Source organism: Polyergus mexicanus, unplaced genomic scaffold (assembly GCF_030449975.1).
Source record: "Polyergus mexicanus isolate NDT 795.1 unplaced genomic scaffold, iyPolMexi1.0 SCAF_9, whole genome shotgun sequence".
Lineage (NCBI taxonomy): Eukaryota > Metazoa > Arthropoda > Insecta > Hymenoptera > Formicidae > Polyergus > Polyergus mexicanus.
The window spans coordinates 1,478,773-1,492,110 of NW_027223329.1; the positions used below are offsets into that span (position 1 = coordinate 1,478,773).

At 35.3% G+C, this 13,338-nt stretch overlaps 2 protein-coding genes across 3 annotated transcripts in view; one reads left to right on the forward strand and one right to left on the reverse strand.

Annotated features, from left to right (window-relative positions):
• The window catches only part of LOC138936379 (uncharacterized), a 406,360-nt gene that overhangs the window by 225,056 nt on the left and 167,966 nt on the right, over positions 1–13,338 (reverse strand). The gene's annotated exons all lie outside the window — the stretch shown is intronic.
• The window catches only part of LOC138936051 (dipeptidase 1), a 96,478-nt gene continuing 88,270 nt past the window's right edge, over positions 5,131–13,338 (forward strand). For both annotated transcript variants that reach the window (XM_070301107.1, XM_070301108.1), the window contains exon 1: positions 5,131–5,372. In XM_070301107.1, the coding sequence (XP_070157208.1) occupies positions 5,217–5,372 (156 nt within the window). In that variant the 5' untranslated portion in view covers positions 5,131–5,216. The remainder of the gene's footprint in view (positions 5,373–13,338) is intronic.

Genomic DNA, 13,338 nt, shown 5'->3' on the forward strand with positions numbered 1-13,338 from the left:
AAGCAGTGGTATCAACGCAGAGTACTTGTATGGGGTAGTTGAATCGATTAATTATATTTAAAAGAAAATAATATTTTTTTAGATATTACAAGGAAATTCAATTGTTAACAATAAGTGTAAACGCATTGGATATCATTAACATCAAAATTATTAACTAATTATATACGAGAATCAATATGTTCGTGTTGACAATTCACTATTTGTAACACTGTTGCCAGCGTCAATATTTTAAGTATAAGCACTTCTATCAGTAATTTACATTGTATAGTTACAATAGCATTTGACTATTAATGCTAAACAAATGCTCTTATTAGTTGGCGCGTTATTTTGTTATTCTGTAACTGTGCTGACAAAATGAGAGACCGCTGACATCGTAATCGCTGAATATGGTTGCGAATATTTGCATAAATCACTAACAGCTATTGTTAATTAAAAAATTAAAATTTTTTATAAAACTTATAAAAAAGTTCTGAATATCCAATCACTAATGGCAAACAGGCAATCTCAACAATGAATTGTGCATTTCTTTAAAAATTTCAACAATATAGCTTTTTTATTTGATATTAATACAATACGTTACAATTATAACACTACATTATTGTGCAGTGACATTAATCAAATTACATATGTGAAGTATTATTGAAATAAATAAATAGCTGTGCAATTCGAAAACGTTGTATTTATATTGCAAAAATGGAATATTTTCTATTTCTGCGTTTGTACCTTTATATATTTTGTACATATTTGTATTATGTATATGTGTACAATATACAGGATGTCCCATTTTAAAGGACCCACTCAAATATCTCAGAAACACTGCGTTAAATCGAAAAATGTTTCAAACAAAAGTTGTGTGGCTTCAAGGGGGCCATAAGATGGTGACAATGATTTGACCTTGGAAAATCATTTGAAGGTAAAATTACGGTAAAATTATCGAAAACTGAATATTTTACGAAATATTTTATTTTTTATATCAAAATATGTCAGATAAAAATATAAAATAACTCAAAAAGTACTTAATAAAAAAATACTTTATTATAGTGTTTTGGAAAGCTCTCGATGTCAGCTACAAGAATACTAAATAAAAAATGGGGGTTTCCATTTAAGATTTTAAAGTTGACCTTCACATGACCTTCAAATGATTTTCCAAGGTCAAATTATTGTCACCATCTTATGGCCCCCTTGAATCCACACAACTTTTGTTTGAAACATTTTTCGATTTAACGCAGTGTTTCTGAGATATTTGAGTGGGTCCTTTAAAATGGGACACTCTGTATATGTAATGTAAATAGAATATATTTTATATATATATATATATATATATATATATATATATATATATATATGTATGTGTGAGGTAAAGATATTTCGTTAAAACTGAAATTTTCGATTTTATATTGATAGACATGAAATTACCATTATACAATTCATATGAAAGCGATTAATTGCAGTTTGCAACAAAGTCTAATATTATATTTCGCCGCCATACGTCTCGATGTTGATTAAATTTAATATCGCGTCCAAGTGCAAATATTACGCGATAATTATCTAATAAAATCGAACGAGTTTGGCATTTTATAACGAACGCACTGCCGGAGCCTGGTATTTATGATTATCGAACGGCGAAAATTGAATTTGCCCATTCCAGGGAAATAGGAGCTTAGTTAGCGCGGGAAGAGCAGACTTTAAGATCACCATGATTCAATGAGTTGAAACGGTCGCTATCGATAATATAAATCGCGAGTACTTTTCATGCTTTCAATATTCGCTATTCTTTCAGATATTAAACGATAAAAACGAATAAGGAAAATTATTTCTCGAAATGAAAATATCGCGCTTCATTATACACGCGAGATATACACAAGGGATATTGTCATTGCGATACAATTAAAATATTTAAAATGTAATAAATTGTAATCAAGTTACCGTATGAAGATTGAATATTACTCATGCAGGCAAAAATTCGCTATATTTTCGCTTAAATTAGTAAGCAAAATAATAGAAGAATAATATCATGTGTAGAATAGCGTTTAATCAAAAATTTTACACGCTGAATTCTAAATTGGTAACAGACAATATGCCTGTAACATTTCTGCTAGCAAAATTTTGGAGCACGTAAATTATAACACTTTAACGCAGCACAGAGAAGCACAAATAATTACAATTAGAACTTTCCAAGCGGAACGTAGAGCGAAGGGAAAAAAAATACGCTCCCGAAATACCCTGGGAGTTTAATGCGGCGTCGCCGCTAAAAGCGTCGCGTTGCTATTCATGATCGGCTTTATTTTTTTCTGTCAATTCGACGCGCTTATGAATATGGCACACGTGTTTGTAAAAATGGAAATGAACCTTTCGTCCCTCATCTCGCGTCCACGAGACGAAGATCCATAATAGCCGCCGAACGAGTCACGGAGTTTCTCAGCTCGCGCAAGTTCGGCGCGGGGCCCGGCTTCAACTTGGCCGCAGGAATCTTCCGAGAGCCATTATAGGATTTTCGGTATTCAAAAATTGATTTGGCCCGGTGCTTCAGCTCTCCAAGCTACATCCGCAGACTATCGATTCAGCGGAGGCTGTTCTCGCTGAAAAGACGGATCACGAAATCTCGCTGAACCGCGCGAAAATCGACGCCGTCGAGGATAAATCGATGTTAACTCCCGCGTTCGTTATCAATTTTTCACCTGAATTGACATAAATGAAGTAGTATTGGAATATCGATACTTTGTTCTTTCTAAACTGAACTAATTTTCATCATCAGTTATTTATCTTTACGATCACAATTGAGAATAAAGGATATTATATTCGAAACGCTCGAATAGAGATGTTAATCTGCATCGACTTTTATGAATTTAATTGCCGCGAAAAGTCTTCCCTCTTGTCTATCGCAAATAACATCGATATGAATATACATGAAGGAAATATCGAGTATATGGTATGTATAGAAAATGTCGATACTTGATATAAATGTCAGTATTTTATATAAAAAAAGTAAAAGTATATATATATATATATATCAATATCCTATTAAATTTTAGCATTGCTAGTCGCCGGCCGCATCGCCTACGGATGCAATTTCGCGGATGCGTAACGCATATACAAAGCGATCACGTGCAGATCATCCGTCTATTCCTCAATGTTTCCTTTCCGAGCGATATCATCGCAGATGGTTCCCTAAACGTGCATTTTCTCTACTTAAGCTTCCTATGCCGCATTATACGCTTTCATTTCTAGATAAAAAGATTTTATTACAGCAAAGTTAGATAAATCTTCAAAATTTTACAAAATATAAAGCGATTTAATTAAAAACACAAAATTTTTTCAATATGAAAGAGATATGGATTTTTGAGAATAATTTTATTGTAGCTATTTTATCTATCATAAATAATAATATATGTTTTAGTTCATTTTTTTTAGTGAATTTTAATAAAAAATTCTGTGTATATAATTATGGAATAAAAAAATTAAGAGATAGAAAGAGAGAGATATTATTATATTGTTATGTAAAATATATATATAATCTCCTTCCCAGATATAATAAACCTCCTCGAGACTTGATAGAGTTTACAAAATTCACCGATTCGAATGCAAATCTCCAGAAATCGGCAAACTGTCGATTGAAAGTGTCAGCTGAGGTATTTTTCTCCATTCGTGAAATCGCGGAGGTAGGTGCCAACTCTGCTTTTACAGTCTCTATCGTTTAGAATCGTATGGCGATGACGACGAAACGTTACCAGGCGAATTTCAGGATCCTGTACATGGCTTCAAAGGCCGTGCACATACGTTTCGCTTATTTTAACGATATCGATACTTTACTGTTAGGGGAAGGCCCCCGTATCGAAGCGGAGTGTAAAGATAACGCGGCTATACAACGCCGGGCGTTTCACGATGACGGTCGTCTCACTATTACTCATATCGAACGAGAATGCAGCGCATACTGTGAGGAATACGACGATTCGTAAGCCATGGAGCATTGCGATATTCGCGGTAATCGCAAATGTACCAGAAGAATAAACAAGAGAATAAAATTTCCTTCCCTTTATACGTTTTCGCGATACGTTTAATCTTTAACGGATATCTATTCGAAGAAAATTTAAAACAAGAATATGCATTTGTAAAAAAAAAAAACCGTGTAACGATCCGTACACGCACAGATATTTTAAGATTTTGCAATTAAATGTATTTTAAAATAATTTACGAATATATTCAAATAGATTAATCGGCCGAATTGCTTTCGGCAGATGTATCCGAAACGCAAAAAAAAAAATGTTTCAGTTAAAAATAATCTATTTTTTACTTTTTTTTATTACGTGTTAATCTTGGAAAGGAATTAATAATTATATACTCATGTTTAATTTTTTGTCGATCTTTATTTTATATTTTATAATAGTATAGGTAGAAAGAGAATATCAATTTAAAAATTTTTTTTTTATCACGATTCAATTTCATTCGCAGAAGACTTTATTCCCCGATAATATATGCCAAAAACAATTTTATTTCCAAATTATTTTCAGTCGATATTTTTTGTATTTACAACTAATTAGAGTTTTTATCGAAACTATAAAAAATACATATCACTCGTTTTAATCAATGAAGCAATACAACGCAGAACAACGTTGCGATCAAACGCGAATTTATGTTCGACTGACTTCTCATTTGTGTTGTTTGTTGTTTATTCTTATAACAGATTATATTTATATTGTTTATACATGGCATAAAATAATAATTCTTTATAAACAGCAAAAGTTCTACGAGTAAGAAATCAAAATTCTTGCTATTTAAAACGGGTTCATTAAAAAAATTAAGTCCTGATTATAGATATATAAATATAAAACTAACTAAATAAGGCTATGTATTTAAAGCACAACAAGATTATCTATGCTTTCGACGAAATTAGGCAAATTTATGATTTATGTAAGTAAATCTTTGAAGCGTGCGAATGATTGATTAATTTATGCACGTATCTTTCTTAAAATTCAATCCCGAATAAAAAAAAAATTTAATACGTTTTCAAAAAAGAATTGTCAAAAAAAAAAAAAAATGTGATTTATATTTCCTTTTCCTTTCAGGATGTATCCTCGACATTTCATCGGTCCCAGTCTAGACTGGGCTACGACGAGCGTCCTCAGTCCCGGGTGGGATACGCCTCGGATTCCAGGTGCACCAGCGGACTCGGATACGACGACACCGGTGGGGGTTACCTGGATCAAAGTGATCCAAGGATGTATTGCACCGGTGGCTATTGCATGGGGGATACGATGATGGCGACGAGCAGAGGTGTGTGCGGTGAGGAGGTCGAGCTCGACATGCGGAGGCACATTCAGGCCTGCGCCTGCACATGCAACCACATGGGCTACGGGAATTACATGGACTATCAGGTGAGTTCACCCCTGGTATTTACCAATATATATGTATGCATCGTCGAGCGAAGGCTTTTTTTGAAAAAAGTGACATGCGTTCTGATTAAGGATATATTTAGCGCTCGTGAAGATAATATTTGTGTTATCGTACAAAACGCTTGTTGTTATCTATATTTATTATAAAGTTAATTGCAGAAAAAGAAATAAGGAATTTTATTTCGTTCATTGTGTAGTTTCGATTTGTTGCCGATTGTAATGATAGGAACATTTCGATTAGGGCGCAATGACGAAATCCTGGGCTTTGTTGCGAATCATGTGTAATATCGCGCTTGTTACACAAGTGCGTGCACGCGCGTTTGTAATCGCGATGCGATATTGCGTTTTGTCGAGGACGACTCTGCGAGAGAGGGATGCTTCTCTGTTCGCAAACGTTTCGCGATGAGAGATGGAGAGCCATTTGTGAGCCTTCATAAATAAGGGGAAAAAAAAATGATACATCTCCAGATATAAAGCATAATGATGAGATTGTAGATTTTTCTGTCGTAAATGACAACTATAACTATTAGGTGTACAACTTTGCTTCCACCGTTTTTTTTCCCGAAATTCGAGGCTTTATTGTAAAAAACTGGTTATTGCTTGTTGAGTCACTCCCAATGATCGTGCCAATTCTTTTTGACTTTGACTCGAGTCTTCATTAAGTAATGCCTCCAATTCTGCATCTTCGAAAACCTTCTCTCTTCCACCGCTATGCCGGTCTTCGACGTGAAAATCACCGTTCTCGAAGCGTTGAAACCACTCACGACACGTTCTTTCACTAATAGCGGCTTCACCATATGTATTTGAGAGCATTCGATGAGCCTCAGCCGCAGATTTCTTCATATTGAAGCAGAAAATTAAAACCTCCCGCAAATGACGAGAATTTGGCTCGTAAACTGACATTCTCAATCGAGAATAACTTTATGACGCAGACACAAATCGACTAATGTTTCTATGGGATTATGTTGACAGATGCCCAAGTTTATTGCATGACGTCTATGATCTATTTATTTCGACCACTACTTACCGCTAAAGCCATCTATAGAAAAACGGCGGAAGCAAAGTTGTACACCTAATATATAATTGGATCGACATTGTTCGCAACCGAGTTTCCTCGGAACATTATAAGTTGTTTCATCTCAAATTTTCGGATTATATATCTTACAAAGTTTTAAAAATCTAGGGAATACAAGAAAAAATACATCATAATTAAAAAGTTCTGTTCATCTGTAATATGTGTTTTAAAATATACAACTACAAAATTTAAAGTAAAAAACTTGGAATAGGTGCTTTACACGAGGAATGAATCGTGTAATTGTTACGTTACATGTTCGTTTCGCCTCGCCTATGAAACATTCTAATGCATTCAGCGTCATCGTTGCGACGAGCTAATTTGCTAACGTATTCATAAAACTTACAAAAGACGACAAAGTCCGAGATGCAAATTTAAAGCCCTTAAGTTAATACCTTTATAGAGTAAGAATTGTAATCCTACTAGAGAATTATAAAAGCATGCTATTTTTTCGTTGTTGCAAAATACCTTTTATGATGCATTTTAATTAATTATCAAGATAAATGTTATTGACGAAAATATTTGCTTTTACTTATTTCTTAACGAGACACAAAATTCTTGTAACATATATTATTCCAATCTCTCAATTACTATTACAATAATGTAAATATAAAATGGCGCAAATCATTTAATTCGTGCAGAAGAAAAATTTGTTTATATTTATATTTTAAAAGATTATTAGCGATTGATTTAACATAGAAATCAAATAATCAAAAAATTCTTTATCGGAATTTCTAATAAATTCTCTCGATCTATTCTCGACGACCATATTTTCATCAAATTTTTGATTTGTCGTCTGAATTGTGCTCGAGTCAATTGTCTTCAAGATACAATCAACTTTGCTATATGTTCCGACTCGGGATAAATACGTAATCCCCACGGACGTGAAAGTTCATCGAATCATTACGAATCGCGCGACCTGCCCATCCGTAAGATGGGCTCTTCCTAGGAGATTCCGTCCGTACCTGCTGTCAGAGGTAATTCACTGTGATCTGAAAAATTCACAAGCAGCTTCCAGCTTTGAGACCTCGTCCCGCTGTCTGCCGTTTCTGTTGGCGTTTCATCTTTTACGTGCGACGAAACTGTCCGTGAAATCTCTTGCGGAGAATCAAAGAATAGTGCGGGAAAAGGGAAGAAAAGAGATGGCGGAGGGGGGGGGGGATGAAGAAACACACACACAATCAGAAAAGAAATATAGTTTGTAGATTTTATCCAAGTTTCTTCGGAAGAAAAAAGCCGACCAATATTGCGTCAAAGTCTTTACGATTATGCGAGAATAAACGAGCCTCCATGAGACGTTCGTAATGAATATGCAGACGAAAGTGCATTATATATGTTTCGCGAAGTCCTGCGAACGCAAAGTCCTTCCTGTTATTTCCCACGAGATGCTAACATACGTTCATGACAAATCTATGAAAATCTAATGCCGCGGATTCAGCGCGATAATGATTATATTTCATATAGATGTATCTCATTAAAAGTATTAAATATATATAGAATTTCACGATTATATCAACCGTGTCGTCGAGTAAACGAAAGAGAATAGAATTACATTTGAATTTTACATGATTTTTCTCTTCCTCGATCAATCATCCTGCTCCTTGTTACACAACATACATATCGTCCGCGATAAAAAGCAAAATTTTCCTTTTATTTCATTTATAGATTACATAAATCATTTCTCTTCATCTTAAAAGATAAATTTGATTAACCGAATAAGATAATTATAGCATAGCCAATCAAAAGTTGTTCAACTATATTATATTATGTACACGGATTTTTTAAAATTATAGAAGATCAATAAACAAAAATATCTCCATCAATTTATCTATTTATTATTTTTATGGAAACGTCGCGTTTCAAAAAATCACGCATTCGCTCAGAAAAGTACGCGCGGCTTTCTCAACTTTGACGGCGTGGCCTCATTCTACCGGAACATCTCGCACAGAAAAAGGAACAAGGAGATAGAAAAGGAGAGAGAAAAATTCATTTTAGAATGGGTGCTGCCTAACGGGGCCGCGCGTCGAACTTCAGAGTCCGCGTCCTGGTTCGGACGCGAACTGCGATCCTGGCCGTTTGCCAGGGAATCGCGAAGGGATCGGAAGAAGCGAAAACGAATAAAAAAAAAAACCAATACATGCGTATATCATCGGGATATACCTGTCAGGTACGACGATGTATATACGTATACGTGTTAATAAGAGCGTCTGCAGTACGTGCGTGTGTGGATGCGCGAGAAAGAGCGTGTGTCAAGCGCGTGTGTAGCGGCGAAAATCATGTACGCGCGAGGCTCTCGGAAAATCATTTCGAACGGAACAGAACAGGTGGGGAGAAATCCACCCTTGGCGCGAGAAGGCGCGCAGCAGCCGAGTCATTGCCACTGCAGTGCGGCGAGTAAACTTGGTCGAGTGCATAGATTGCACAAGATGCGAGCGGCTCTTTCCCGTAGTAGAAACGTACATAGAGCTACCGTATAGAGTAAGAATACGCTAGTATATAAAAGTTCATAAACCTGTATATATTTTCCTCTCGAATATGTAAAATTTCTAATACGGGAATATATCGGACAAAAATATCTTTAAATGAAAACATATTACTCTTCAGTGATTTTAGGATTACAATCATATATGTTTTTTTTTTTGGACGTATTAATTTTAAAATATTTGATAATTAATATTTTTTCAAATATAGATATATGTATGTATACTATATCGAGATAACGTGCATTTGTAAACACAACTTTACCAATCATCTCATCTTATTTTAATTGATTCTTTTCGTCTTTTCAATAATAAGTAAATATAATTAATTAAACTAAAAAATAAAAATTAATCAAGTTTAACGAAATAGACTTTTACATCCAAAAATAGATATAATTACGGTTCAATGTGTATGAAAATCATTTTCTCTAACATAAAATATTGTAATGTATATATGCGCTTCGTGTACTATGCAATTAAAATAATCAAACTATTCAAACGTAAACAAAATTCGAAAAACCAAAAGAAATCGATCTCTTGTCACATTGATAACGACCATCTAATTGAGTGCACTTACGCTTCTGTTTCATCGCGAATGCGGTAACATGACGAATATATGGCCGAACAGTAGATCATGACATTCCGAGTGTATTTGGGAATTAGGTAAAGGGATTCCATGGATTATATTGGGGAACTTCGAGCTTCCCTTGGAGGATTTTGGACCGAAGATCCTCGAGTTTCTCGAGACTACAAGTCAGAATAATAATGTCAAGGAAGAGCTTCTGTCAAGAGACAGTTTAGTGATACATAGTTTATCCTCTTCCCCCTTCCTCTCGTATTAAAAAATTAAAAAAGTCATCGACCAGTCCCTCTCTCTGTGCACCAGAGTACGAATTAGATTTTACAAATATGTATCGTAACCGCACATGCCGCTATAATTACACGCGATGTAATTATGCAACGACTCATTGTAACGACTTGGAAATGCGTTAATTATTACCAACCGCCGAACAAATATCGTCTAACCGCTCGATATTAACTATCATCGGTTTGTTCGAAATGTTACATTGATTGCGAATGAGTTATTAAATCGTTGCATCGTTATCATTAATTATCAATTGCCATTGGAATCGCTGAACCATTATGCTCTAAGATACTCTCCATAACGCTTGAATAATTTCTTTCATTTGTGGTAGTGTAAGGAACACAATAATCGGCCAAGATTTTCAATGTTAAGCCCTGAACGTACGGTGTATATTTTATATCCTCTCAATTTTACATATATATATATGTATATATAAACAAATTGACACTATTACAGCTGGTGGTTTCTTCGTGCTAATTAAACTTGAGCATGATTAAATTTAATTTAAACGATGTTGTTACGTACGTCTAATTGTTGTAGTATTATTTCAGCTAATTAACAACAGTGTTTCGCGAGTTGATTATTTCGATTACTCGTATTATTCTATAAATAATAACATTGGAGAAAAAATGATAAATATATGGGAAAAGAATTATATGTCACCTCCCTCTTATGAAAAGAAAATTCGATGGGACGTTCATAAATTTATGAATCTTAACCGAACTTATCTGTCTTCATTAACGAAATAATTAGTCTTTCGGGAAGTTAGGGGACGTCAGAGATTTCGATGTAGGACATACCGAAACTCTAGATAATAAATGCAAATTACAATTCCAAAGTACAATGACACGCCGTCGTAAGTATGGGGGTTCCATTAGCATGCGACAGAATCAGTCTGTTCTATCTTCGATAGAAATGCCAAATCAGTAAATTGGCAATACACGATATAATTATATTCATTTGACGTAATAACGAAAGTAGGAAAACGCAACATAGCGCAAAATGAGAAATGTAAGGAAATAGTTTCGGGCATTAATTCGATTCGATAATGAAGAACACGCTATTCGAGAAATAGGGCAAATACAATGCAATCATTTCCAATCGCATTTACTTGTTTCATCGCAACGTTTTTACGATAAGGAATTCTGATTTCTATCGACCTATAGTATGATTATATATTTAATATGTCTACTGTTCTCGTTTGTTGTTCGTCATTGTTCTCGTTTTTTTTATACCGAAGATTTTATTTTAATTTTTTAAAATTATTTTTCCCTTTTTTAATCAAGTTTTATTTAGATAAAATAAAAAAAAAATAATCTCATAAATGTCTTTGTCGGTAAAAATGTAAAACATGTTATAGATTAAACATATTTCAGCTAAAATTATATAATAACATGTACACATGTAATAACGTTAAAAGTTCAAAAGCAACGATAAAAGCTGATGTCCAATAAAATGTTTGTCGAAAAAAGTAAATTTTTAATTAATTAATATATTGAATCTTCTGCATATATTGATTAAAAAAAAAAACAATATTAATTCCAGAACATACTAAATGCATATACATGCATCGTCATTATATGTATAACTACATAATGTCATTACGTTTATCGCTCGAGAAAGAAAAGTTGTCGTGCTGTTTCTACGTTGTTAACTCAGGTTAACCTCGATCAAACACGCGGAAAAATCCGATATCCGTTGCGACGCTTGAACGTGGTAATCCGTTGTAGAAAATATAATACTACCTCAATGAACGTACACTCTAAATTTAAAAAGGAACTTGATACACACGTTTCGTCGCCGCCAAGGAGCGGCCCACAGTATTTAATCATGCCTTAATTTAAAAAAAAAAAAAAAAAAGCTGTGAATTATAAATGCACAGAAAAATATTTAAATATTATCTCTCCAAGCCGTATAATTTTCTGTTATTATTTCTATTCTTTCTCTCTGAAACATTCAATTCGCCAACAAGAATACGCAGAATTATAGGAGCCAACAGTAGTAAAGACTGAAATATGTCAGTCATAACATTTTTCCTTTATAGACAAGAAACAGGCGCGCGTCAAATATAAAGAGAAAGATTAAATCTTTTTTTAATAAAATAAAAAAATTTGAAGAAAAATAGAGATAATTTAAATAATCTGTATAGAACAAAAGAACTGTTGCACACATTATTTTGCACCGATCTCTTAATAATTTTTGTATTAAAGATTCTTGTATAATAAAAGTTCAAGCTGACTTTATACCATATTAAAGTAAAGTCTGCTTAAAGTATATTGGATAAAGATTTTCGCTATCAATCTACGCTTCCTGAAGTTTAAATTATCCAAATTAATAATGCCTTGAGTGTATTAAGCGTTACTAACCCCGGTAGCTATCGAATAGTTCGACGATCCCTCTCTGGAATGTAAAAAATTTATTTCCACTGTCTCATTCAGGTCACTGAACACTCGATGCGCCCAATATCATCCGCTCCGCATACTTTCGCCGAAAACAACGACCACAGCAAGAAAACGAATCCGCCACCCTCGCGCGCGCGGAAATTAGAAAACACCGACTCGCCGCGACGAAATCTATTTCTCGTTCCCCCTGTTTCTCTTTTTCTCTCTGTCTCTCTCTCTTTCGTTTTCTTCAGGCCTGCAATCGTGCCGACGACCCTCCTTTTCTTTCTGCGCGAGTGCCTCTGAGACGACGAGGGTTGCGTCTTTTGTTCGCACCCCCGGAAACCTCTCGGACCAGCCCTTTTCTTCCCTCTTGCCACCCTTGTCGTTTTTCACCCTCCGACCACCAATGGCGAGCTAAATATTTAGCCCGAAGGTGAAAAATTGAAGAGGTTTTCGAGGGGCGCAGAGAGGAAAAGAGTCGCCGCTTGACAACGGACGAGGAGTTCTCGATCGAGAAAGATGGACGAGTAGGAAGACGCGTTCGCCAGACTAAAAGCGGAGCGGAAATGGCAGAAGTTCAGCGACGGGCATTGTGGCGGCTAATCGAATTTTTCAAAACCGACGCTGTTACCGCCGGCCTAATTGGGTACGGAGCCGCCATTTTTGCCGCTGGGTGACCCGCACATCCACCTTGGTATTTTCTCTGTCTCTTTCTCTCTCTCTCTCTCTTTCTCTCTTTGTCTCTGTCTCTCGAATTGTCTCTCTTCCGCACTTCGATCACCATTTAATTGGATTACGACTACGCGTACAAACCGGAAAATACAGTCGCGCCGAGGCGAAAACCTCTCTCGCTCTCTCTCTCTCTCTCTCTCTCTCTCTCTCTCTCTCTCTCTCTCTCTCTCTCTCTCTCTCTCTCTCTCTCTCTCTCTCTCTCTCTCTCTCTCTCTCTCTCTCTCTCTCTCTCTCTCTTGTGTGCAAGCGGCGAATTTAAGGGACTCCAATAACAGTAATTTGCAAATTCGTTATGGCAGAGCGACTCAGCAATAACACTCTGTTTTCGCAACTGCGAGCTACACGCGCGGGCTTTTAGCGCCCTTGCAACGCGGACACAAATAAAAGCGTTGAGGAAATTAAATTTTACCGTGAG